General features: G+C 56.8%; 10 protein-coding genes across 10 annotated transcripts; 5 read left to right on the forward strand and 5 right to left on the reverse strand.

The window, feature by feature from the left end:
- Positions 1-1,005: 1,005 nt before the first annotated feature.
- On the reverse strand, positions 1,006-4,416 carry N657DRAFT_566889 (Hira-domain-containing protein; the record flags this gene model as incomplete). The annotated part of the gene is made up of 5 exons (XM_062788460.1): positions 1,006-1,130; positions 1,196-3,898; positions 3,957-4,175; positions 4,232-4,306; positions 4,380-4,416. 5 exons carry the CDS (start codon positions 4,414-4,416, stop codon positions 1,006-1,008), a joined length of 3,159 nt encoding a protein of 1,052 aa, XP_062651041.1.
- A 700-nt stretch (positions 4,417-5,116) lies between these two features.
- Positions 5,117-6,149, reverse strand: N657DRAFT_202668 (uncharacterized protein). Its single transcript, XM_062786199.1, has 4 exons — positions 6,089-6,149; positions 5,699-5,918; positions 5,529-5,615; positions 5,117-5,429 (listed from the first exon to the last, which is right to left on the reverse strand). Exons 2-4 carry the CDS (start codon positions 5,888-5,890, stop codon positions 5,322-5,324), a joined length of 387 nt encoding a protein of 128 aa, XP_062651042.1. The 5' UTR covers positions 5,891-5,918; positions 6,089-6,149; the 3' UTR covers positions 5,117-5,321.
- Positions 6,150-7,659: 1,510 nt separating this feature from the next.
- Positions 7,660-9,847, forward strand: N657DRAFT_641240 (peptidase M24A, methionine aminopeptidase). Its single transcript, XM_062792105.1, has 6 exons — positions 7,660-7,740; positions 7,799-8,604; positions 8,657-8,920; positions 8,977-9,141; positions 9,204-9,290; positions 9,350-9,847. The coding sequence occupies exons 1-6, from the start codon at positions 7,698-7,700 to the stop codon at positions 9,404-9,406; spliced, it is 1,422 nt and encodes a 473-aa protein (XP_062651043.1). The 5' UTR covers positions 7,660-7,697; the 3' UTR covers positions 9,407-9,847.
- Positions 9,848-10,222: 375 nt separating this feature from the next.
- Positions 10,223-11,801, forward strand: N657DRAFT_611730 (uncharacterized protein). Its single transcript, XM_062790371.1, has 2 exons — positions 10,223-10,941; positions 11,019-11,801. The coding sequence occupies exons 1-2, from the start codon at positions 10,710-10,712 to the stop codon at positions 11,408-11,410; spliced, it is 624 nt and encodes a 207-aa protein (XP_062651044.1). The 5' UTR covers positions 10,223-10,709; the 3' UTR covers positions 11,411-11,801.
- Positions 11,017-12,915, reverse strand: N657DRAFT_641243 (FtsJ-domain-containing protein). The gene is made up of 2 exons (XM_062792106.1): positions 12,609-12,915; positions 11,017-12,544 (listed from the first exon to the last, which is right to left on the reverse strand). The coding sequence occupies exons 1-2, from the start codon at positions 12,709-12,711 to the stop codon at positions 11,445-11,447; spliced, it is 1,203 nt and encodes a 400-aa protein (XP_062651045.1). The 5' UTR covers positions 12,712-12,915; the 3' UTR covers positions 11,017-11,444.
- A 263-nt stretch (positions 12,916-13,178) lies between these two features.
- N657DRAFT_653543 (DEAD-domain-containing protein) lies at positions 13,179-15,510 on the forward strand (the record flags this gene model as incomplete). The annotated part of the gene is made up of 2 exons (XM_062794416.1): positions 13,179-13,395; positions 13,481-15,510. 2 exons carry the CDS (start codon positions 13,179-13,181, stop codon positions 15,508-15,510), a joined length of 2,247 nt encoding a protein of 748 aa, XP_062651046.1.
- A 347-nt stretch (positions 15,511-15,857) lies between these two features.
- N657DRAFT_687584 (uncharacterized protein) lies at positions 15,858-16,889 on the reverse strand (the record flags this gene model as incomplete). The annotated part of the gene is made up of 1 exon (XM_062796894.1): positions 15,858-16,889. The coding sequence occupies one exon, from the start codon at positions 16,887-16,889 to the stop codon at positions 15,858-15,860; it is 1,032 nt and encodes a 343-aa protein (XP_062651047.1).
- A 1,616-nt stretch (positions 16,890-18,505) lies between these two features.
- On the forward strand, positions 18,506-20,855 carry N657DRAFT_641246 (flavoprotein). The gene has a single exon (XM_062792107.1). It carries the CDS (start codon positions 18,883-18,885, stop codon positions 20,683-20,685), a length of 1,803 nt encoding a protein of 600 aa, XP_062651048.1. The 5' UTR covers positions 18,506-18,882; the 3' UTR covers positions 20,686-20,855.
- N657DRAFT_641247 (trimeric LpxA-like protein) lies at positions 20,626-21,534 on the reverse strand. The gene is made up of 2 exons (XM_062792108.1): positions 21,088-21,534; positions 20,626-21,026 (listed from the first exon to the last, which is right to left on the reverse strand). The coding sequence occupies exons 1-2, from the start codon at positions 21,478-21,480 to the stop codon at positions 20,838-20,840; spliced, it is 582 nt and encodes a 193-aa protein (XP_062651049.1). The 5' UTR covers positions 21,481-21,534; the 3' UTR covers positions 20,626-20,837.
- A 261-nt stretch (positions 21,535-21,795) lies between these two features.
- Positions 21,796-23,715, forward strand: N657DRAFT_589376 (NADH-ubiquinone oxidoreductase). The gene is made up of 3 exons (XM_062789866.1): positions 21,796-22,281; positions 22,349-23,336; positions 23,400-23,715. The coding sequence occupies exons 1-3, from the start codon at positions 21,940-21,942 to the stop codon at positions 23,567-23,569; spliced, it is 1,500 nt and encodes a 499-aa protein (XP_062651050.1). The 5' UTR covers positions 21,796-21,939; the 3' UTR covers positions 23,570-23,715.
- The last annotated feature ends 356 nt before the right edge of the window (positions 23,716-24,071 follow it).

Here is a 24,071-nt window from a genome sequence, read left to right on the forward strand (position 1 = left end):
TCTTAGAAACTCTGTTATACCGTCTGTTCTACAGATTACCGCAAAACACTCTGCGTAGTTGTCGTCCGTCCTTATTTATTTACATGAGTTACTCGTGAACAAGCAATTGGCCGCAAGGAGAATGGATCTCTTATTGGGTACCTTTTGATCTTGTATGACCCATAGAACCTTTGGTTGACCAACGGGAACTTTGGAAATGTCTGGCCTCGGCTTCTCCCTAGGGAATTTGCATTTGTGCGTATACTTTTACCTGAGTCCGACCTCCCCGCTGTCACCCTCGGGCCAACTACAGATAATGTACAAAGAATACTCCATAGCCGACTCGCGAATCATCAGAACTTCTTGTTAACTGTCCAGTTCCAAGGCTAGCATGATGCAGATGCTGTCATAAAGTACACCGCTTACGAATCATCACGTCTAGCCCCAGCACCAGCTCAGACCAATACTCTCACCGGACGCCAAATCTCCCGAGGAGAATGCCAGAGCAACCGCATTGTGCCATGACCCATCCATGTAAGAGAAGAAGGAACAAGCAAGACTGAGAGCGCGGTCCCACCGCCGGCCTCCGCGCCCCCTTCCACAAGCCCGAAACAATGATCAAAACCAACTACTGAGTAACAGGTACATCACGCAGGGCGTCATGACGGCAGGAGCTAAGGTGCCAAAGCCGAGGAGCCAGCTCTATGCCAATGCCAAAACCACTACCAACATGACCATTCGTAGCCACGCCATTCTTCGGCTCGAGTTTTTCAAGCCCTTTCGACGGACAAGAGGGATTAGGGGCTTGGGCGACGAAAGTGATGGCAGTCCGGTGTCGACGCGGCCGCTTCCCATCTCGCTCGAGGAATGGTGTGTGTCTGATTCGCTCGTGAGTACGAGAGTGAGCGAACGGACCGCCTCCGTGTCGGCTTGCCAATCCATGGGCACGGATGCCAACAACGGAGCGATGACGAAGGACTAATCAAGCGATGGTCAAGGAGAACGAGCGACCAGTTCGGCGGCACTCTAGTCCTCCAACTCCATCCCCTCGGCTGCTGTGTTCTCACCGCCGCCGCCCTCTTCTTTATCGGCAGTCAGCCCGAGGATGCGGGCGTACTGGACCGTCAACCGCTGGAGGTCACGGAATTTGCCTGGTCAACAGCAGTCAGCGCCCCATCTCGCGATAAATGGAACGCGAGAGCAGCAAGAAACTTACCCAAAATCAGCACGACCCCCTTCAGCAACTCCTTTCTGTTCCACCCCCCCAACGTCTCCTGCCTACTGAACCACCCCTTCCCCTCGCCGTCCGCGCTCTTCTCCCGCAAAACGCCCCCAACCAAGCAGTTCAATAACTCTTCCACCTTCCCCCTCAACCCCTCAGCGCCAATCCGTTTAGCATACATGAACAGATACAACCTGAACTCCTCCTTCGCGCCGAGCGCGAGCGCCCCGGCAATGCGATTCTCCAAGTGGGCCACGCTGACGGTGCTCTCGAACCCCTCGAACCCGTCCTTGGCCAGCAGCGTCTTGATGAGCCTTTGCAAGGTGTACGCGCGTCCCTTCAGCAGGAACTCGGTGGTGGTATGCCGTTCGAGGAAGGGTATGACGCCCGCCGAGACGCTGACTTCTCCATTTTCTCCCTTGTCTGACGTCGTGGACGCCCCGTTCTTCGTTACCGGACCCACGGCGGTAGAGGAAAGCGCGCTGATGGACGAGTCGTTGCTGTTCCAGTACTGGCTCCCCAAGGCCCACCATGATTCTGACAGTCGCTGCCAGGCGTACATGGTGGACGAGTAGTAGAACCCGTCTCCGTTGCTGAGGGTGACCACGATGGCGCCGACGCTGTTGAGGTGGGCTGAAGTGACACCGGGCGCAGGGGTCGCGCCCTCGGGGGAGAGAGAGGTGATGGCGATGTCAAGTATCGGGGCGAGAGAGACGGGTGGATGGGCGGCGGACATGGTCTTGATGTTGAAGACGTGGCAGAGGCCGACAGACGTGATGCAGAGGAGCCAGTGATCCCGCGACTCGAGGATGACGGGTTGCGAGTCGAGGATGATGCCGTTGAGGAGGCGGCGGCCAGCCGGAGTCCAGGTATGGATGGAGCCATCTTCACACGCAGCGGCCCAAAAGTGTTTGCTTCCCGTGACGAGAAGGATCGCTCGCGGGAGGAAGTCTTGCCATAGTAAGGCGCCGCGTTTGGAGGCGGTAATGCGCGAAGGTTCGCGGGGTTTTATCGGGTTTCTGGCCTCGAGAATGATGTTCTCAGGCACCTTCGATGCTTCTTCCTGACTTGACTGGCCTTGCAGAACGCCCCTTTCAAGCGGTCTGAGGATATGTGACCGCACCTTGGGAACAGCCAACCTGATTTGAGAGAAAGAAATGGCAGGGCTTATGACAGCCGGTCGAAGGAACTCCGGTGTCGGCACCATGCCGTGCGCCGGGGCCGTGGGAGGGGCGGGTTCCAGGCCCTCAGGGGTGTCAACCATTATCAGCACAGGGCTGGTTGATGGCCGCTTGGCTGGCAGCTCTTCATCCTCTTCTGCCTCTGTTGGGGCAGCTTTTCTCTTGTTACCAAGAAGCATCGCAGCGATACCGCCTCTTGGTAAGCCATGGAAAGGCTTGGAGAGGTCCAGCATTGTCTGCGGTGGGTCGTTTTGCGTCGGTTTGGCAGACTTTGCTCCCACCAGTTGCGACTGAGGCAAAGACAAGAGGCCAGTAGCAGAGGAAGAGACAAGCAAGGGCGCTACTCTCTTCTTACCGTCCTTGGTGACCTGCACCCGCGACTTTAGTTCAGCTATCCGTTCGGCCGTTTTCTCTGCGCTTTCGTCGGCGGCCGCAGCCTTCGCGGCCTCTTTGCCCGTTGATGTTTGTGTAGTGCCATTGGTCTCGCCATTCTTATCCGTCGATTTGGTTCCATTGGTCGTAACTGCGTGGGTCTTTTCCTCGGCTTGGAAATCGCCCATCAAGGCCCCCATTCTTGATTCGGCTCCCCGGCGCTCTCCTTCTTTGCTGTGATTCTCCAAGTGCAGACCGTCGACATCCTCGGCGATTCCCATGCCCTTCCTCGACCCACCATACTTTTGCAGTGCTCTGTCGTTCTCCTCCGAGGTCGCTACCCAGCCCAGCTCGCCAACCTCAAACGTGACTGCGAGGATGGAGCCGTCCAAGCTCGAGGCGAACAATGTTTGGCCATCCGGGGTCCAGGCCAAGTCTGAGATCGACTTCGACGTCACATCCTGCAAGATGACGACCGGCCTTGACGTGTTCGTGTTCCATATGCTAAGTGTCTTATCCTGGCCGGCGGACGCAATAACGGTTACCAGGGGAGGAGCCTTCTCGCTGGACCCGTTCTCGCTGGGCTTTTGCGTGTGGAACAGCCGTGGAGAAAACATGCACACTTCGGTGGGACCTTCGTGGCCGATCAGGTTGATCTCGCTGTCCCAAGTAGACCGCTCGATAATGGCAACGCTGCTCACCGGGCCGTTCACTGCATTGGCCGCTGCGATGTGGTTACCGTCGGGTGACCAGCTACACCTCCGGAAGTATGTTGTGAGCGGCGAGCTCTTAAACGGTGCGCTGATTGTCGTCTCAAGGACAAAGTTGTTCACCATGTCATGCTGTGTTGCGTTCGGCGGAGGCGGTGTAAAGCGGAAGATCTTGATGTGTCGGTCGTCTCCCGCAGTGGCAAAGAACTTGTTCGCCGGGTCGAATGTGATGCCCTTGACATGGCTCTGGTGGACGGCGATAGTCTTCAGCTTCTCAAACGTGTGTCCGGACCAGACGACCACCTTGGAGTCAAGCCCCACGGACACGAGGATCGAGTTGTCATATGACCAGGCGAGGTCTTGAACATCGCTGTCGTGGCCGACGAGGCGCTTATGCGTTTTCCAGTTCTCTACTGGTGGCGGTTCGTTTGTGCCTGCAGGACTGCGTCAGTGAAGCAAGATATTGGCGTTCGTTGGTGCTCTCATCCGTACCAAACGTCGCTGCGTGCGATGGTGGGTTGCGGTCCAGTTGGTAAATGCAGATGACCCGATCGTCGGCGCCGGAAGCGAGGTAGCGGCCGTTCGGTGAGAAGCGCACTGAGTGGATGGTTCCGAGGTGATGGCTCATGTGGCAGAGTTGCCGTGGTTTGCCGTTGTCGGGCTTCTCAGAGTTGAGGATGGCTTCGGTCGACCAAACTCGGACGTGGCCATCTCATGCAGTTCAGCGACCGTGAATCAGTTCAACATTACCAACATCACCAACATACCTCCACCAGCCGTAGCTAGCCTCGAGCCATCCGGGGAGACGTGGCAGCTGTATACCTCGAAATCCTTCTGCTCGCCTGAACGACCGGTCGCAATCAGCTACTGTGTATACATTACAGTGTGTTAACAGGCAGCAAATCGGCTACTTACCACTATGCCGCAGCCACGAAGGCTTGAGAATATACATGGTTTGTGGGTGATGCCAATGGGCGCGATGGGCTCATGTCGACGCTATTTGGAAAACGGCAGGAAGCTTTCCACAAGAATCAAGATTCGCGACCATGCGCGCGCAGTGACGGGGCGTTCGCGCAAGGAGACTCGCACCCTTGTACATAAGTACAGTATTATGTCTTTATTGGTGCAAATCGCTGTGGGTCCAGCATTTGCCTGCCGGCCAGCGTGGTCACGCTCGTCACGGTACCTTAATAGAGCCCAGTTCCCGTCTCTCTCCAAATGAATTGAGAAAAATCACTGTGATGTTTCAATCTAGAGGAGGAACCTGATTTCACGCCGCTGTACTCGAGGTTAGGTGTTACCGCTTGAGGTACCAAGCTTGTTTGTAGTGAGACTAGACATGTTACAGGACTAGCCCCTGTTGTCGACGGACTCCTTTTTCGTTTCGAACGCTTGGAGGAAGCCCCTTCGTCAATTCCATCTTCGATAATCTTGCGCTTGCCCTGCATCTGACGTAACGAACGAAACACAGAGACCTGAGGGATGTGGATGCAGCTCCCTACACACTCAACACCGCTCAAAGTTACATTCTTCGCCGTCACGTAATCTATGCCAACGATCAAGGCACGTCGACGAACTTGCCCACTCCATGTCGTGCCGGTCTGATTGAGAAACCATGGCGGACATGAAATCGCTGTGGCCGAGTATCAGGGGATTTCTCGTGTAGGTTTCCAGCAAAATATCATCAATAGACACAAACAAGACTATGTTACAGGTCATTCCTCCAGCGCAGCCAAGAAAGCCCAACGAAGCGCTCTGTCCAAGAAGCCAGTACCCAGCCAAAAAGAAACGGGGCTAGCCAAGAACTGAAGAAAACAGGCAGGAAGGTCAGGAGCCCCTTTCCGAGGAGGCGATAGCTTAAAGCTTGGCAGTGAAATACAGCTGATAGGCTGTCATCACTTGTCGGCAGCGGCATCTTTCTTCTTCGTCGTTGTCTTGAGCTTGGCCTCCTAGGTTGACGGTCAGCTGGGAGAAGGGAAGATACATCATGGATGCAAGGTCCAGCAGAAACGACGGTACGATAATCTAGATGTAGGAGTGTGGAATGGATGAGGCAGTCGTTACCTTCTCAGCCTTCTCCTCGGCCTTCTCCTCACCCTTCTTCTCGGTCGCGCCCACCTTCTTCGCCGTCTTCTTCACCGCAGCCTTGACCTATGAACGAAAGAATCAGCATCCAGGGGGGGGCATTCACAGCGGCCGCTAACGCGCCAAAGTTGTGGCGGCGGATTGCGTACCTTCTTAGCCGCACTGGTTTCCTTCTTGGGTGCCTTCTTCTTGGTCACACCGGCGGGTTTGGCGGCCTTCGCCTCCGTCTTGGTGGCGGCCTGCTTGGTCGCTGGCTTGCGCTTGATGGTGGGCGCCGTGTCGATGACGGGAATGACGCGCGGCTTCGCGTTGCCCGTCTGCGATCGCGTTTCGCGAGCCATAACTGAGTCTGATCTTTGGACGAAAGGTCTGGAGGAACGAATCAGTATATAATCAATATGGCTATGCGATTGAGAATGAATGTTGGGTTGCCGGGCGCAGAACGCGACAATGGCACGCCTGGCGCAGTGGCCATCGGCGCGCACGCTGGCGCATCGGTGCGCGACAGCAGTGTCGCAAAATGGCGAGACTCGACTCACAGTTTAGGTGGGGCAAGACGCTTCCTCTTGCGAAAGAAACTGCAATGGACTGGAGATCGGAGGTAGCAATAAGGTAAGCTCGAGATAGAATCTGGTAGAGAAGAGCGAAAGCGGAGGCGGGAGAAATGAGGGCGTCGTCTCAAAGGTGCAATGTCGCGAGGAAAACAAAGGTGGGCGGCACAAAAACACGGGGTTAATGCGAACACCTCCGGCACCACCACCAACGTGCCCGCAAACCGTCCCCTCCGAGAGTCGACAATGACCGAACACTCCCTGGGTTCCAGCTATTTTGGTAGCCGAACTAATGGTCCTGAAGAGCAGGTTGCTTCAGCGCCTGTGCTGCTATCGGACATGCATTCTCATCCACCGATCTTGGAATGTACGCCCTGGCCCGTTTGCTCCTGGACGAGCTTTTAGCCTTGAAAGTCGCAGAGACTCGTTGCCGCGCGCCTGCTGGCTCGGTCAGGATCGCGCCCATAAACACGTGGCGGACGCGGATGACCCATCCAGGATTCCAGGGCCGTGTCCTATGTCTTTGATATGCCCGTGCTAGTCGACCACCGAGGGGTTCGATAAAGCCGTCCGTTGCGTTTCAAGCCCTCGATGTCGCGCACGCCAGACTGGCGCCAAGATACCACGGTGGATGAAATTCCATCTGATTGTCATTTATTCTCGGGCGCTTCATGTATGCGACCAGCTTAAGCGTGGCGGAGAGCATGTTGCAGCGAATAAAAACAATTGAAGGGCGGAAAAGGTGGACTGGAAACAGAACGCAACTTAATGAGTTGTATGTTCCGGCCGGTTGTCTCCGGCCTGGGAAGCATGTGCCTGCGGGCCGGAATGTGGGACCCGGACCCACCATCCGTCGCCAAAAGCCACGGCCCAACCGCAGTCCAGGTTTCAGTTGTCACCCGGTCCGCTCAAAGTGGGGCACGCTGCTGGAAGCTATTCCGAATCCCAAATGGGCAACTCGGACGGGTCGGAGTAGGATGTCCACACGCGTGTCCCTAAGTCTCATCTCTTCACGTTTTCATAGGCCGACACATGGAGCCAAGGGCTAGGCTTGAGTGAAGCTAGAAACTGACGGTCTGAGCACATCTGGTCCACGCAGACATCGAGCTCTCATCAGTGCCGTGGGTCCGCCAATGAAGTTCCAGCCGACTTGGGCAGGTGCCCTGTATGTAGCCTGTGAAGGCAATCCAAATCTTGACCTCTAAAAGTTACGGTACTCTACATGTAGACCCAACCGAACCTCTGTCGAGCGGCCAAGGAAGTCTACCTAGGTCCTCGCACCGCGGTTGAGAACGGTCTGCATTGCATGATACGAAAGATCTTACGATCTGCGAATGGCCTCCCTGAGCCAACAGCCCGGCAAGTGCGGTCCCAATGGGGTATCGCTCCCACATCACTCGGCGATGTTTGCAGATGGGGAGCTGGTGTGTACCCCTTTGCCCCGCTTTTCCCCTCATTGCTCTAAGTGTCGTTGGGTGGGGTAGAATCGTTTGCTTGTTGCAACTTCGCATCTCCATTTCGCTGAAATCCACCAGGTAATCGTCGACTATTGCCACAACGTGCAACAGACCCCCTACGGTAACTTGTCAATGCCGGAATGGGAACCAGAGCTCCAGAGAGCGGCGATCGCAGACTCCATGGTACGTGACTTCTGTTATAAAACTCTGATATTCAGGTGCACGTGCTCATTTGTTGCAGGGGACTCACCCAGTTTGGATGAGCAGCCTCCTGTCTGCGGAGGAGAGCCTCGCGGTTCGCACATGTCCCGAGACGGAGATGGCTGTCTCGGAAACGGTGGCGGCGTTGAGGAGAGCGACGGGGATGGGGAGGGGGACGACGACGATGACGGTGACCACGGTGAAGTAACCCCAGCATCAGTCGATGCGGGAACCGCTCAGAAGAAGCGCAAACGGCGCAACAAGAAGAAGTCGAAGAAAACCAAGGCAAACCTGCTCGCTCAGCAATCGTCGCCGCCCAGAGTCCCCTTGACCACCCTCTTCCCGTGTGGCAGCTACCCTCAGGGCGAAGTGCAGAGCTACCAGGATACGGCGCGGATATCAGCCGCTGAAACTCGATACAACAGCCGGCGCCACTGGGAAGATGAAACCTTCCTCAACAACTATCGCAAGGCTGCCGAAGTGCACCGTCAGACCAGACGATGGGTCCAGGAAACCGCCAGGCCCGGCCAGAGTCTCCAGGACATTGCTCAGGGTATTGAAGACAGTGTCAGAGCGCTGCTGGACAATGCCGGCCTGGAACCCGGAGACGGTCTCAAGTCCGGCATGGGGTTCCCCACCGGTCTCTGTCTCAACCACCAGGTCGCCCACTACACGCCGAACCCCGGCCAGAAGACGGTCGTGCTAGAGCAGCAGGACGTCTTGACCGTCGACTTTGGTGTCCACGTCAACGGCTGGATTCTCGACAGCGCCTTCACCATGGCCTTCGACCCCACCTACGATAACCTCTTGGCCGCGGTAAAGGATGCTACCAACACTGGTGTCAAGGTAATCCTGAGGCAGACTCAGTTTCGAATGGTGAAACTAATGACTGTTCCAGACTGCCGGTATCGACGTGCGCATCAGCGATGTTAGCGCTGCCATCCAGGAAGTCATGGAGAGCTATGAGGTTGAAATTCGGGGCAAGACGTACCGCGTCAAGCCCGTCCGGAACCTCAGCGGCCATAACATCAAGCAGTACCGCATCCATGGTGGCAAGTCCATCCCCTTCGTCAAGACCCGCGACCAGACCAAGATGGAAGAGGGCGAGGTATTTGCCATTGAGACGTTCGGGACCACCGGACGTGGCTACATCGTGGACGATGTGAGTGTCTCTTCTCATCCTGAGGGGTCACTGAAAAGTGCCTAACTGCTGAGCAGGTTGGCGTGTATGGTTACGGCCTCAATCATGATGCGCCCCTTCGTGTGCCCGTGCCTCTCTCTTCTGCCAAAGGTCTGCACAAGACCATCAGAGAGAACTTCGGCACGCTGGTCTTCTGTCGCCGTTATCTCGAACGCCTTGGTGTCGATAAGTACCTGGCTGGCGTGAGTACTCGTGTCCCTGTTGAGCGTTGCATGTTGGCTTCCATACTGATGAGCAACGCCAGATGAACTGTTTGGTCCAACAGGGAGTTGTGGAAGAATATGTTCCTTTGATGGACGTTAAGGGATCTTACTCGGCACAGTTCGAACATGTGGGTTACCATCGAGTTCCTTGCCGGAGCAAATGAGTGCACAGCTAACCGGCTCTCAGACCTTCCTCCTCCGCCAGACACACAAGGAAATTTTGAGTCGTGGGGATGACTACTAATCAGGTGCGCTGGTATGAGGTTTAGAGCTTGGTGTTGTTTTTATGCTCTGTCACTTGGCCCCTTGGTGCTGGTTTTTTGTCCCTATCAGGGTTGTTTTTCCAGCAACTGTGACGCGAATGCGAAGGGGTCTCGCATATAACAAAATTCGATGCTCAGGTTTTGCTTGTCCATTGGAACCGTCCTACCCATGACCTTGCGTCCGCAATTCTCGCACTTGGCTGCGAATTGGAGATGGGGCATACTTTCCCATAACGTAACACCCATGACTCAATCACCATCTTGCCGGGGCCTTCAGCTTCATGGTATCAACCTTAGTTGCTCTGGAATGGAAACGTCGCCCCCGCCGGACAGATAAAAGGGGGAAAACTGGTGGTATTGGCCATGAAAGCAGGTACAGGGAGTGGAAATCTATAAACGCCATGTGCTGGAAAATAAGTATCTGCTCAGACAATCTGAATAAGGGCTCGACTGCACATCGAAATTTTTGCGAATCCACCAGAATGGGCTAACTCCCCTTAGTACCGATGAACTATCTGAAGTTCGAGGTTCCTCTGCTCTCTTGGACAGAGAGGGAAGAGAAGTTATCGAGGTCAACAAGCTCACCACCGAGCTCCTTCGGTCCGGGGCTTGGGAAAACCCTCGGGAGGGTTTTAATTCGCCGTTGGAAGGTTGGGCCCGGGAACTGGCATGAAAAGAGGTTGGCGACCGAGAGGCGGATCGAACTGACAACCAACTCCGGGGGAAAACCGTGTTGACAAAGGAGACATTCCTACTTTACGAAGCAAGCTTGCTACAAAGTATTCTCTGAGACAACTGGGCTGGTCACACATTGGAGCCTCGTCGATGCCAGGCTGCCAGTGGACCGGTAAGGAAAATTGTTGCTGTGGGAAGTGAAATACTCAGCTATGCCGGGACGAGTCTGCTGCCACAACCATATGATGGCTAACCTCGTACACCAATACTAAACTACTGGCTGGCGTGGGACGGTGGACATGTCAATGTCCGATTCATACATGAGGTGGACCGCCAAGACAAGATAAACTGTATGCCGAACCGGGTCGCAAAGCTGGCCCCTCTCGATGCCGACAGTCGGATGACTCACGGCGGCTCGGCAATCAACCCTCTCTCAATTCTCATTCCTCCTTTGTTGACTTCCATTGTCATAAACAAGGCGCAGCGTCGCCCTTTTCATATATAAAAGGGCTTCGCATTCTCTCCCCGCTTCAACTATCCCGCTCATCCCGACTCCACGTCTCCCGCCCACCCCCTTTCCACAGCAGATACACATACACACCAATCAAGATGCCACCAGCCCACGAACTCCGAACCTGGACCCGTCAGATCCCCGGCGATGACCACCGCACTTGCACCTACATCATCTCTACCGACCCTTCCCTAATCCAGCTCGACGCCCTCAACGCGGCCTTGGGCTCTGACATGATCTACTGGGCCCAACCAGTCCCCCTCGAGACATTGAGACTCTGTGTCGAGCAGTCACTCTGTTTCGGACTCTACATCCATGACGAGCAAGGAGGTGGGTGTTTTCCTTTCTACAGCTGAAGAAGTCAGGATGTGAAGCATGTGGCTTATAGTCCGACCCCACTCATACAGCGAACGGGGATGAAGACCACGGAAAGAGCGGCGACGGAAAGGTAATGACCATGATTGGCCTCTCCCGCCTCGTCACGGATTACACCACGTTCGGCTATCTCACCGACGTGTACGTGCTGGCCTCGCACCAGGGGAAGGGGTTGGGGAAGTGGATGATGCAATGTCTGGACGAGGTGTTGAGTTCGTGGCCGCACCTGAGGCGCTGTTTGCTGTTTACAAGCGGCGAGGCCGCGGTCAAGATGTATCGGGCGACAATTGGGGCCAAGTACATCAGTGAGACGCCGTCGAAGGACTTGGTTCTGCTCGAGAGGCGTGGGACTGCGGCTACGTTCAAGGTGGGCAAAGCAATGGGTGCAGATGCGAGTAAGACTGGGACGGAGAAGGAAAGGTAGCGAGATAATGCGATTTAGATGAGGCAAAACGATCTTATTTGCCTGGTGGTTTCCCGTATGCGCCGCCATTGGCTCGCCGCAACTCAATGGCTCGTTTGTATGGTGGTGCTGTGGGCGGTTGTACTGGGTCGAGGGAGACGTGGTCCTCAGGCAACTTATACGAAGCGTCTGAGTCGAAGGCTGAGAGGTCGCCGCACGCGACAAACGGGGCGACCCAGCGAATATCCTTGTCCTGTGGTCCGGTGGACAAATCATCAACCTCGACGTCGGAAATGCCGCTCTCGTCTGCCGTCTGTGGCCGGTCAGGGGTATCATTCCAGGCTCCAGTCTCGGAATCTTGCATCAAGACAGGGGCGACGATCGGTACCACTGCGTTCCTCTCAGCCAGCATCCTGGGGAGCCGGCTGCCGACCCCCAAGGGCTCCTCCAGACTGGCCTTGAAGCCTTCAGGCGGCTGGAAGTTGATGCACACGATGAAGGCTTCAACACTGCTCGCGCGGGACGAACGGGGCTTTGCGACGTAGACCTTCTCAAAGAAGATCTTAAGCTGTGCATAGAGGAGATCGACGTTGCGACCTCTGAAGATCTTGGCAACAAACTTGCCACCAGGCTTCAACACACACAAGGCAAGATTGAGGGCGGCGAACAGCAGCTGCGATTGCACGTAGATGTCGAGGTCGTGGAGACCGGTGACGTCCGGGGCGCCATCGCTGATGACGAGGTCGACAGGCTGCGAAGCTTGCTGATTCATAGTTTCGGGGTCGTAGTCGGGGTCCAATGCCTTGAGCAAAAGAGGCACAGTGGCAGGATGCGTGATGTCGGCTCTGAGGGTGATGATTCCCGGTAGGGGGCTGATGGGTTGTAGGTCGATGGACACAATTTTGACGTCTCCTCGCGGCCGTGGGTTCTCGTCGACAGAGGTATCGGTCCGCACGGCGGGCTTCTGCTGCTCAGGGGCTTCGTCTGACGAGAAGACCTTGAGCATTTGCTGGCGAAACTTGGCCTCCCGGTCCTGCCATGCACAGCGGCCAAACTTCTCGCCTTTGATGAGCACCCTGGAGAGCACCTGAGACCAACTGCCGGGGGCAGCGCAGAGATCGACCACCCGGGTGACGTTCTCGAAGAGGTTGAACTCTGCCGTACTCGATCAGTCAGTCGGTGGAACAGAGGGACATTGCCACGATCCGGTGTCACTCACCCTCATCGAGCTGAAGCAATTTGAAAGCGCTCCTTGCCCGCCACCCCTGCTCTTTGGCGAGCCTGTAGTAGGCATCCCTCTTGTCCTTCGACGATTTTCCCATCTTTTTTTCGCACAAAAATTGGGTGACTTGGCGTTAGAGAAGAGAGAACGATGCGCCACACGAACCGAAGTGCGCAAGACTAGAGGAAGCTAGATAAGTAAATACCAAAACGGTCTTCAATACATTGATGCGTTGGGAATATGGCGATGTCTTGGGCCTCCAAAATGGTGAGACGTTTGGCGAGTTTTGAGCTTTGGTCACTGGTGAACACTGAATGAGCAACTCATTCCAGAATCGAAAGAGATGCGAGGGGTATGTATCAATTACGGTAAACCACTGAGCTCAATCTGGTTGGCGGTCACTCCATCTGCCATTCACAAGCGGCTTCTGTGCTTAAAGTGGGACCGGAATAACACTTGCGTATCACTAAGGTATTTTTCCCTTCTCAAACAGCCTTCAACTGAAGTCTTGCCTCCGAGTTCATCTGTCGCTCACAACCCGCCGTGAACCAGCCAACATCTGACAATATGGCCATCGACAAAAAGAGAAAACGGACCGAGGCGCCCGGTGCTAACTTCAAGCGTCAAAGGAGCAACGCCGGGAAGCGAGTGACGAGCGTCGACTCCCTCGCATGGAAGTCGGTTGAGGTCCCGGAAATGTTCAATGATGCCGAGGGCTTTTACGGTCTGGAAGAGGTAGAAGGCGTGGACATCATACGGGAGGGGAACACTGTCAAGTTTGTGAGTTCCCCATATGCCTCGGGCCTACCGCTTCTCCTGGCCTGCACATCGCTTAACTCGCCTTCAGGTGGCTGCTGTCGCGGAACCAGATGAGAGCGACAAGTTTGAAGGGTTTGATGACGCTCCGGTGGAATCCGAGGCAATCTCTGAGGGAGACTCCCCATCCGGATCTGCAGAGCCGAAGGCACCTGCACCTTCAAAGAAGGCGTCCAAGGCTCAGCTCAAAGACTCCGAAACACAACAAGCGGACGTCAAAGCCCAAAGGAAAGAAAAGAAGGAGCAAAAGGCCGCAAAAGTTGAGTCCGTCGACGCAGACCCCGAACTGGAAACAAATGTCTTCGCCCAAGCCGTTGACCTCGCCGAGGACGAGGCCGAGGACAATGACATCGACATGTCCGAATGGGTTCCGCTCGACCTGTCTCCCCAGATGCTATCGTCCCTTGCCCGCCTTAAGTTCTCCAAGCCAACAGTGATTCAAGCCCAAGCAATCCCCGAAGTCATGAATGGGCACGACGTCATCGGAAAAGCATCTACAGGCTCGGGGAAAACCCTTGCTTTTGGCATTCCAATCGTCGAGAGGTGGTTGGCCAAGGCGGCAGCGCGCAAGGAGAGTTCTGAGACGAAGCAGCCCATTGCATTGATCCTCTCGCCCACCAGGGAACTCGCCCACCAGATCGCCGACCATCTCAAGCGGCTATGTGCTGGTCTCACCACCTCCCCCTACATCTGCTCCGTCACCGGCGGCCTGGCGGTTCAGAAGCAGCAAAGACAGTTACAGAAAGCCGATGTTGTCATTGGAACTCCTGGCCGGATGTGGGAGATCATGAGCTCAAGCAACTCGGTCCTCGGAGCCTTGAGAGGCATTGATTTTTTGGTCATAGACGAGGCGGACCGGCTCCTTAAGGATGGCCACTTCAAGGAAGCAGAGGAGATCCTCATAGCTTTGGACCGGACTGGCCCAGGAGAGGAGGAGGAGGAAGAGGACGATGAATCAGACGGGGAGCCAGCAACCCGCCATCACCGCCAGACCCTTGTCTTTTCGGCTACCTTCAACAAAGCCCTGCAGCAAAAGCTTGCCGGCAAGGCCCGGTACAACCTCATGGGCGATGCGGAATCCCTCGAGTACCTCCTCAGAAAGCTCAATTTCCGGGAACCTCGGCCCAAGTTTCTCGACACTAACCCCGTCTCCCAAATGGCGGAGAATCTCAAAGAAGGCCTAATACAATGTGGCGACTCTGAAAAGGACCTCTACCTCTACGCAGTGCTCCTTCTTCAACCCACCCGCCGCGCCCTGGTGTTCACAAACTCCATTAACACAGTCCGGCGCCTGACGACCTTCCTCCAAAACCTTAACCTCCCGGCGTTCGCCCTCCACTCCGACATGGAGCAAAAAGCCCGCCTCCGGTCCATCGAGCGTTTCAAAGCCGACAATACCAAGACAAACCAAACCTCCTCCATCCTTGTTGCGACCGACGTTGCCGCCCGCGGCCTCGACATTCCCAACATCGACCTCGTTATTCACTACCACGTGCCCCGCTCCGCAGACGACTACGTGCACCGCTCCGGGCGCACCGCCCGCGCCACCAACTCGGGCGTGTCAGTGCTCCTCTGCGGCCCGAAAGAGGCCGTGCCCACGCAGCGGCTAATCGCCAAAGTGCACGCCGCCGCGGCCGTCAACATGCCAAAATCCAAACTCGCGAGCGCCGGTGTCGGCGTGCAGACGATCGATATCGACCGCAGGCTTGTCGCCCATCTGCGTCCCCGCGTGGATCTTTCCAAGAAGATCACCGAGACGACAATCGCCAAAGAGAAGGGCGCCAAGGAGGACGACTGGATGAAGAAGGCGGCCGAGGAGTTGGGGGTCGAGTATGACTCGGAGGAGCTCAAGCAGGCTGGGTCGTGGAAGGGAAAGGGAAGCGGAAAGAAACAGCGGGAGAAGGAGGCGAGAGGGGTGAGCAAGGCCGAGGTGAAGCAGTGGCGTTGGGAGTTGAAGGAGTTGCTCAAGAAGAGAGTCAACACTGGTGTCAGCGAGAAGTATCTCTCCGGGGTGGATGTTGACGCGTTGTTAAGGGGAGCAAGGGGAGATTTCCTGGGGCAGGTTAAGGGTCTAGGATTGTGAACAATGGAGGGTTCGGGAAGAAGTGTTATTCCCTGCCAAACATCTGCCTTCGCATCACCGCAACCCGTCAATCACACGCCAAACACCAAACACCATTCGTTACCGCTTCATTTCTAAGCCTTCTGGCCCTGCTCCCTCGCGGGTTAACACCTCAATACGATCAGATCATCATGCCATTGTGTCCCATCCCACCCGGCCACCCGAGCGATCTTCTAACACAAAGGCTCAACGTCTGCCTGGGCATCTCCGGCAACTTCCTCGCGACCACGATATCTCTCGTTCCGGTCCTATTGTCCGTCCCCAAACTCATTAACAAAGCCACAGCGCCAGCAAACATTGCTACGGCATCAACTAGCACCGATAAACACATAAGGTTGCGGTATTACCAGCGCGACCAGTCGGAATGGCTCCGACACTCTCCCTGTCTTTTTCTTCAGCCATTCTCGCTTCTTCCTGCTGCCGCCGTTCTCCGCTTCTGGTGTGTTGGAGGGCCGGGCTGCACCACCACTGCCAGCAGAGGGGCGCGAGTGCCGCATATGCTCCTGTGCCGGAGGCTCAGAGAAATGCGCGTACCGGCGGTACCTTGGTGGCTCCTCGCGCTGCCAAAAGCCCTCCTCCCAGTCTTCTTCTTGTTGGTGCGGCGGCGGCTGGGTTAGTGTGTGGGCGGCCTGGGCGGCAGAGCTGACGAGGCAGCGGCCGGAGCAAAAGGGGCAGGTCAAGTTGGCGTATGTGTTGCTCTCCTGCGCCTGCGGTTGCCGACGGCTTGATTTTTTTGTCGTCCCCTTTTTGAGGAACCTCTTCGCCACTTCCCTTCTGCTGGACTTGGAGTGGATGGACGTCGTCGGCATGCTGCTCGCCTCCTCTCGGTTGCTGGCCTCCGCCGGCGCCGCGTCAAGACCCCGTGCTTCCGCGGCGAGGTGCTCCCAGAGCGACAGGGCGACCTCCTCGTGGATGACAGGCGCGCGGATCAGCGGGCGGCAGGCGCGTGACCCCTCAGCTGGCGGGAGCCTGCCGAGGGTGCGTAACTCGTCGAGGGTGATGTTGCAGTCGACCTCGATGTGTTCCGCGTGGTTGGACCAGTGCTCGTCGACGAAGGCCCTGATGTAGTCGTCGGCGTCCCAGACCGCGATCAGCCTGGCGGTTGCCGCTTGCGTGTCCTCGTAGGTAGGGGGCGCCGAGGATGAGCTGAGAGTCGAGAAGCCGGAGTCGGATAGCTGAGAGGCCCTCCTTGAGCTGCTGGTGGACTTGGGCCGGGTAAAGGACGAAAAGTACCGCTTCATAGAGCGAGGGAAGGTGGGAGGCGGGAGGCTGGAGTCTTCTGCTGCACCGCCTGCTTTCATGGTGCCTGCCCTCGTGTTGTTGGAGTCGCCATTGGCCATTATCGCTGTAGGAAACTGAGGACAGCAGGACCTGATGGGCTTGATGCTTGTTGGGAAAACTGTAGACAGTTCCTGAATCGAGTTTCTGGGGATGCTGATTTTCCGGATCGGTGGAGGCAGGGGAGTGGAGGAGATTCGATTGATGATCAAGTGCCAGGAGCCTCGGCCGGGCGGTGCTTGAATACTACAATTCAGGCGAAGCTTGGAATATGGCCACGAAGGCGACTGAGTGGTTCGTTGAGCGGAGTGTGTGTGAAGAGTAGTCTTATGTATGAGGGAATCTGAGGGTGCTTCAGTAGGGCGGGTTGGGATTTATACTTGCAGGTTCACGCTGCATATGATGACGCCTGGTTTGACAAGAGTTCCCCAGAAGGTTTGTTCTTTGCGTCATTGTCTTCTCATCCTGTGTTGTTTGGATGCCATGTTTCCAATCTGACTCCATGATGAATAACTAACTACAAGTGACGGGGCAAAGAAGGTGCCGCGCTTGGTTCGAGTCGGAAGAGTACCGTCAGAATTCAGCCAACCGGCTTGCAGCCAGGGAAGAGCAGAGCCGCATGCCGATGTGCTACAGGTTTCACAATACTCCTCCTGGCAAGTCGTGGGCCGGAGAGCCTTCAGAAGCTGGATTCGGGTTGCATGGTGTGATGTTCCGGGGCACAGAGACAAAGAGTTTCAAGCACATGGCGTGTGTAGAGCTGCCCCTGAAGCCCTAGACCTGGAGCAAGCGGGTCTTCACGCGAGATGGACCGGTATCTCTTCCGGCAGTCGAATTCTTTGTTGTCCATGAGATGGAAACCCAAAAGTGCAGCCGCGATGGCCCGTGTGCTGAGACATGCAGCCGTGAGTGCAGGCGGGATCGGCCGCCGTCACACGTAGCTTGGCAATGACCTAAGGACACTGTCGATTGTGGATGACTGTGGGAAGCAGACGTGTATGAGGTGATAGGAACGTGTTTCTGCTCCAGCAACTTCAGTAATGAGTAATGAGTAGTGCAATCTTCATAGAATGCTCTGATTTGAGGGTCATTTTGACTTGCAACGTTGAGGTCGTGTGTATTACGTCCGGATTCCCTCAGGGCAGTATTGGCATTACTGTGGTCGAAGGTGAACGGTCGTGTTGCATCTCGCCCAGCCGCAGCTGATCCGGCACCCGACCGGAGTTGGTGTTGGTCGGCGCCGGCTGTGGGGTTGACCCACCTCCGCAACCCGGTGGTCAAGGTGACATCAGCCTTGCCGTACCGTGAGCTTGGATTCCGCCAATCAATTGTGGGTTGGGTTGGGGTTTTGCATCGTATTGGACCCTTACAAGTAAGGTCCGGCTGTGATCCGTACAATTGCACGACCAAGGGGAAAGCATTGTGGAACCAGCATTAATAACATTTAACTTAGATGCAGTTCATTTTTCAACTATAATCGTACCTTTTAAGCTTTTGTTGCTGATGTTGTTGCTCTCCACGCTCGCTCGGTCTCTCGGCTTATTTATCAAGTAAAGACTGGGCTGGGTTGCTGATCGTAAATTACCTTACCATTGATCGGCTGCTGTGGGGCCGCTGGTCACAGGACTGGGACGGCCCGGCTGGCGGGTGTTGGATGGGAACCGGGTCATTGCCCGAATCATGAAGCAGGCAGCTTGGGCACCGGAGTGGCGATGGCGAGCATATCAAGACACCAGGAACCCCGCAAAACAGACGACAACGTCGAGCTGAAGCCACCCATCACATAAAATTTTAGAGTCCCGTCTGCGATATTCTGCCTGACCTTAGCCACTCTGTATTTCCTGACACCGTCGTGTCATCGTTCGGAGTGCTGGACCACATCTTCTTCTCTCCAGATCCCAGCGCTCATTCGGATTGGTGGATTTTCAACCATTTTATATCGACACCGCTGGCCGAATCGAGATATTGCGTGAGGGAATACACCAGCCCTATCGCAGCTTGCATCCAGCATCGGCAGTTTTGAGCCGGTGCCTGTGGCCAACGCCAGCCACGACCATGTTAGAAGCCTACCCAAGCCCGCAGCTCCGGGGGCGTGACCGTCAACTTGGCATCGACAGAGCGTCGTCCAATTCACTGCTCAATGAATCACAGCGCCCGCGCCCGCTGCGTCTGCTAGTCGCCGCCAATGGCTCAAAAGACGTGGCCTTTGCCGAGGCCATCGCCGTTCGCCTCTCTAAAGAGTCGCAGATCGACACACGAGCCATCGTTGACGACATGACGCACAGGCTGGCACAAGAGATTATCGTGCTGCAGAACCTGGGCTTGAGGCGGGGCGTCCCCGGTGGCACCACCTTCAAGGACTTCCAGGATATCCAGCTAGAGGCTTCCAGGCTGGTCGAGTGGGCCGACCTTCTCGTACTGGCTCCCATCGACGCGGACACGCTCGCCAAGATGATGTGTGGGATATCCGACACGCTGCTGCTGGAAGTGTTGCGGGGCTGGGATGCCTCCAAGAGGATCCTCATGATTCCCGGCATGAGCACCCAGATGTGGGAGAACCCCGTCACGAAGCGTCAGATGAGCAAACTGCATCGCAAGTGGGGATGGATCAGAGTGATGCCCCCCATCCTTTGGCACTACGACCAGAGCACGCCCAACCCCAAGCGCGTCGTCGAGTGGGAGGGCTTTAACGAGCTCCTCGGCATCATCAAGAACCAAGCCGACTTCCTCAAGCTCGGCCACGATATCGAGGTCAACGCGCAGCCCAACACACCGCCAGCGGTCAAGACGAAGGCGCATAGCCCCCTCCCACCGGAGATCTGGAGCATGATCTTCGAGTTCACCAACGACTGGGAGCTAGCCACCTCCCTAGGCGTCTTCACCACGCTCGAGATGCCCAGTAGTCAAGGCTGGCGGCGCGAGCCCAAGGACCCCAATGATCCGCTCCAAGTCTTCATGCACGACCTCGAATGGACACTCTTGACAGCTGACACACAGGCAATCTGCGACAAGCTGGCCCACGCGCCGCCCACCTTCCACGACCTCTCGGCCCTCGCCGTGCACCTCATCTTCAAGTTCTCCCTCACGGGCGTGCTCAGCTACATCGAGGCCAACCTGCCGCACATCTTCAAGTGCTTCGACGGCAAGACGATGCCGACCAAGGCGTCGGCGCCCTACGGCCGCACCGCCATTCTCGACTGGTGGGCGCGCTCGCCGTCCTTCCTCGAGAAGCAGTACGGCGTCGAGGCCCTCAACCACGCCTCGGGCCGCGGCTTCGTCCACGTGCTCGAGTGGTGGCGCCGCTCCGGCCTGCCGCTCAAGTACGACGAGCAGGCCTTTGAGATGGCCTCGGCCCAGGGCCACGTGCATGTACTGGAGTGGTGGCGCGACGCGAGCTTGCAGGACCCGACGATTACCATCAAGCCCGGCCGGTCGCTGCTCGCGGCGGCGCAGTGGGGCCAGCTGGCGGTTATACGCTGGTGGGAGGAGAGCGGTATCCCCGTAGGCCACCAGGATGCCGTGTGTAAGATGGCGAGTCGGTGGGGGCAGGTCAAGGTGCTGGATTTGTGGAGGCAGTTGCGGGGGGACGATAAGCTGCAGTTTGACAACCAGATATTGGTTGACGCGACATTTCATGCGCATATCCCGGTGTTGGAGTGGTGGCGGAAATATGCGCATGGGGAACTGCCCGGTATGGGGGGACGGAGAGGGAATAGGGTCGAGTATAAGACGATGGATATCGAGGAGGCGTTGGAGGACTCGTTGGGAGATCAAACCAAGGTCAGGAGATGGTGGGCTGAGAACGGGCTCAACTTGGGGCTCGGCACGAGCGAGTGGATGAAGATACGGTGTTTGTGATGACTCGGACCGAGGGAGGGTGTGATTTATGAGCGATGACGATCATTTCGGTCATTGGGAGAAGCATTCAGTGGCACAGCATGGCAGGGACTCTTAGCGAAGATGCATGGCTAACATATGGGGTATCTCTAAAATAGCAATGAAACATGAATCTAAGCAAACTTGGCCGGGTTACTGGGTATCATCCTCCGCAGCACATCAATCTGCCTTGCGATCCCCTTATTCTTCAGCTCGGCCACCTCCCGCTTGTCCGTCCTCCTCATGCCATTGGAGTAGACCACCGTCAAATCCGGTACCACCTCGCCGGCTGCAATCTCGCTGTGCGGTGTAAGCGTGCAGTGCTACGTCCGCCCATGTCAGCATCACCACTCTAAAAGAAAAAGGGACTTTAATTCAACTAACCTTGCCAACAACAGCCCCGGCCCCGACCCTTGCCCCGACACCCACGACAGTCCCCTCCCCAATCACCGTCTCGCCCGCCTCGATCGCCGCCCCAACCTCAACCGTCACGTAGTCACCCAGCGTGACGGCCGCCTCGGTGATCTTGCCCGACGTGCCCACGGCCCCCAGGGTGCTCCGCTCGTGGATGATGCACCGCCGGCCGATGGTTATGCGCCCGGCGAGCGAGTCGAGTTTGGCGCGTGGGTGTACCACGCTCTCGCTGTGAATTGCAATCGGGTGCGTCCCCGTCAGCAGGGCCGAGTCGGCGATGGTAATGGACGAGGAGAAGTGCACGGGCGGCTTCGGGCCTGACGAGGAGACGGGGGGGAGGATGGAATGCCGTTTGGAGGACATTTGTTCGTTCGGTTCGAGATTTGTGCTGTGGGTTTTGCGGGCTGGGCGTTGCGGGCTGGGCGTTGCGGGCTGGGCTATGGTTGTGACGGTGAGGGAGGGGCATTGTTACAGGAACTACGCATAGGAGTTTCGGTTGGGATCTGGTTTACTTGTGGGCGCTGCACCTTGATGATTACCGAAACGCGTCGCATGGAAGCTTGCAGTCCGATTTGAGCTTCTCCACAAATGCAATCATGTCTTGGCAGTCCCGCCACAGCCTGAGGAGAGCACCCGCCACAGCCGGGACTTCCAGCCAATCAGCAGCTTCCTGAATCCAAACCTCAAGAAAGCCGCTCAATCAGCTGCCATCGCTGCGACGGGTGAAACGGCCAACCTCAACTTGTCCGCGAAACCCAACAGACAAGCGGCCTTCGGCCATTAGCATTCCACACCCCTACCCTGCCGGGCGGAGATCTTAACATGCTGTCACGAACTGCGGCGCCGGCCAAGGCGTCGGCAAGGACAATTTCGAGCGCTGTTTCGAGTGCCAGCGCGACAAGCCAACAATGCCGTTCCTTCGCTACGGTCCAGGACGCCAACGCCGCCACGGTGCGCACCTACGGCGGCCTGAAGGACCAGGACCGCATCTTCCAGAATCTTTATGGCCGCTACCCGCCAGACCTCAAGCACGCTAAGAAGATGGGTGACTGGCACAAAACCAAGGAGATCATTCTCAAGGGCCACGACTGGATCATCGGCGAGATTAAGGCGTCTGGCCTGCGCGGGCGCGGTGGTGCCGGTTTCCCCTCGGGGTTGAAATGGGTGCGTATTCCTGTTGCTAAAGTTGTGTCTCAGGTGGCCTCAGGCTGATCAGCTCGACCCTACACAGTCGTTCATGAACTTCAAAGATTGGGACAAGGACAACAAGCCGAGATACCTCGTGGTCAATGCCGACGAGGGTGAGCCGGGCACCTGCAAGGACCGCGAAATTATGCGCAAGGACCCCCACAAGCTGGTCGAGGGCTGCTTGGTTGCTGGTCGCGCCATGAACGCCACGGCTGCCTACATCTACATTCGCGGCGAGTTCATCCAGGAAGCCGCTGTTCTACAAAATGCCATCAACGAGGCGTACGCTGAGGGCTTGATCGGCAAGAACGCCTGCGGCTCGGGCTACGACTTCGACGTCTACGTCCACCGCGGTGGCGGTGCCTACGTTTGCGGCGAGGAAACCAGTTTGATCGAGTCGCTCGAGGGCAAACCGGGAAAGCCGCGTCTCAAGCCTCCCTTCCCCGCAGCCGTCGGCCTGTTCGGCTGCCCCTCCACCGTCGCCAACGTCGAGACTGTCGCCGTGGCCCCGACGATTTGCCGTCGCGGCGGCAGCTGGTTTGCGAGCTTTGGCCGCGAGCGCAATCAGGGCACCAAGCTCTTTTGCATCAGCGGGCACGTCAACAACCCGGTCACGGTCGAGGAGGAGATGAGCATTCCGTTGCGGGAGCTGATCGACAAGCACTGCGGCGGCGTCCGCGGCGGCTGGGATAACCTGCTGGCCGTCATCCCCGGCGGCTCGTCGACGCCCATCCTGCCTAAGCACATCTGCGACGACCAGCTGATGGACTTTGACGCGCTCAAGGACAGCCAGTCTGGTCTGGGTACCGCCGCCGTCATCGTAATGGACAAGAGCACCGACGTGGTGCGCGCCATCTCCCGCCTCAGCCACTTCTACCGGCACGAGTCGTGCGGCCAGTGCACGCCCTGCCGCGAGGGCAGCAAGTGGACCGAGCAGATCATGCAGCGCTTCGAGAAGGGCATGGGCCGGGAGCGCGAGATTGACATGCTGCAGGAGCTGACCAAGCAGGTTGAGGGCCATACCATTTGCGGTACGCTCTGCCTTTTCTTATTTAATTTTGAATGATTATGCTGACTGGACCGCTTCTCTCTAGCCCTTGGCGAAGCCTTCGCCTGGCCCATCCAGGGTCTGATCCGCCACTTCCGCCCCGAGCTGGAGGCGCGCATGCAAAAGTTCGCCCAGGAGAACGGCGGTGACGCGTTGGCTGGCGGTTGGAATCACGATGCGAGGGTGCAGGGCAAGCTGGTGTCTCCGGGCATGTAAATTATCTGGTGAGTAGTCCTGGGTTGCTGGTTAGAGGGGAGAGGGTTGATTCATGTACATTGTACATAGGCCTACTTCGCAGTAGATTGCCTGCGGGCTGTGCTTGTTTGCTTTGTTCGATTTGTCAAAGAAGCGCGAGATTCTGTGGTTTGAGACTGTGATCACACTGTAGCGTCAAGCTCATCAACATAGGTCTTGAAAGCCCGCCCTAAACGACGGTGATTGGATGCTGTGCTACCGTCGTTTCACCGCTCCGCCACCGCCCTCTTGCAGGAGGGCAGACTTGGAGGCTTCCGCCAACCACCTCATATGTCCAGCTTCGACCGAACTTTGCCAGTTCTACCGGCTTACTGACTGTCGTACAGATTATTTACCCGTCGACTTACGACTTTGAACCAGGGTCCGACTTGCTGGAATTCACCACAATGGCAGAAGTCCTCGGCGTCGTCGCCAGCGGTATAGCGGTCTTGCAAGCGGCTCGGACGCTGAAGGAGTTGGGGGG

The sequence above is a fragment of the Parathielavia appendiculata genome, assembly GCF_033297405.1.
Source record: "Parathielavia appendiculata strain CBS 731.68 unplaced genomic scaffold N657scaffold_2, whole genome shotgun sequence".
In the NCBI taxonomy this organism is placed as follows: Eukaryota; Fungi; Ascomycota; class Sordariomycetes; order Sordariales; family Chaetomiaceae; genus Parathielavia; species Parathielavia appendiculata.

Coding starts and splice junctions, on each gene's coding strand:
- N657DRAFT_611730 (XM_062790371.1), top strand. CDS start 10,710: ATGCCACCAGCCCACGAACTCCGAACCTGGACCCGTCAGATCCCCGGC. Junction 10,942..11,018: donor CATCCATGACGAGCAAGGAG/GTGGGTGTTTTC, acceptor CCACTCATACAG/CGAACGGGGATGAAGACCAC.
- N657DRAFT_202668 (XM_062786199.1), bottom strand. CDS start 5,890: ATGGCTCGCGAAACGCGATCGCAGACGGGCAACGCGAAGCCGCGCGTC. Junction 5,616..5,698: donor AAACCAGTGCGGCTAAGAAG/GTACGCAATCCG, acceptor TTTCGTTCATAG/GTCAAGGCTGCGGTGAAGAA. Junction 5,430..5,528: donor CCGAGGAGAAGGCTGAGAAG/GTAACGACTGCC, acceptor CCCTTCTCCCAG/CTGACCGTCAACCTAGGAGG.
- N657DRAFT_641246 (XM_062792107.1), top strand. CDS start 18,883: ATGTTAGAAGCCTACCCAAGCCCGCAGCTCCGGGGGCGTGACCGTCAA.
- N657DRAFT_641247 (XM_062792108.1), bottom strand. CDS start 21,480: ATGTCCTCCAAACGGCATTCCATCCTCCCCCCCGTCTCCTCGTCAGGC. Junction 21,027..21,087: donor CCGGGGCTGTTGTTGGCAAG/GTTAGTTGAATT, acceptor GGGCGGACGTAG/CACTGCACGCTTACACCGCA.
- N657DRAFT_641240 (XM_062792105.1), top strand. CDS start 7,698: ATGGGAACCAGAGCTCCAGAGAGCGGCGATCGCAGACTCCATG. Junction 9,142..9,203: donor TCGATAAGTACCTGGCTGGC/GTGAGTACTCGT, acceptor GAGCAACGCCAG/ATGAACTGTTTGGTCCAACA. Junction 9,291..9,349: donor ACTCGGCACAGTTCGAACAT/GTGGGTTACCAT, acceptor ACCGGCTCTCAG/ACCTTCCTCCTCCGCCAGAC.
- N657DRAFT_641243 (XM_062792106.1), bottom strand. CDS start 12,711: ATGGGAAAATCGTCGAAGGACAAGAGGGATGCCTACTACAGGCTCGCC. Junction 12,545..12,608: donor ATTGCTTCAGCTCGATGAGG/GTGAGTGACACC, acceptor CGAGTACGGCAG/AGTTCAACCTCTTCGAGAAC.
- N657DRAFT_589376 (XM_062789866.1), top strand. CDS start 21,940: ATGCTGTCACGAACTGCGGCGCCGGCCAAGGCGTCGGCAAGGACAATT. Junction 22,282..22,348: donor TCCCCTCGGGGTTGAAATGG/GTGCGTATTCCT, acceptor GACCCTACACAG/TCGTTCATGAACTTCAAAGA. Junction 23,337..23,399: donor TGAGGGCCATACCATTTGCG/GTACGCTCTGCC, acceptor GCTTCTCTCTAG/CCCTTGGCGAAGCCTTCGCC.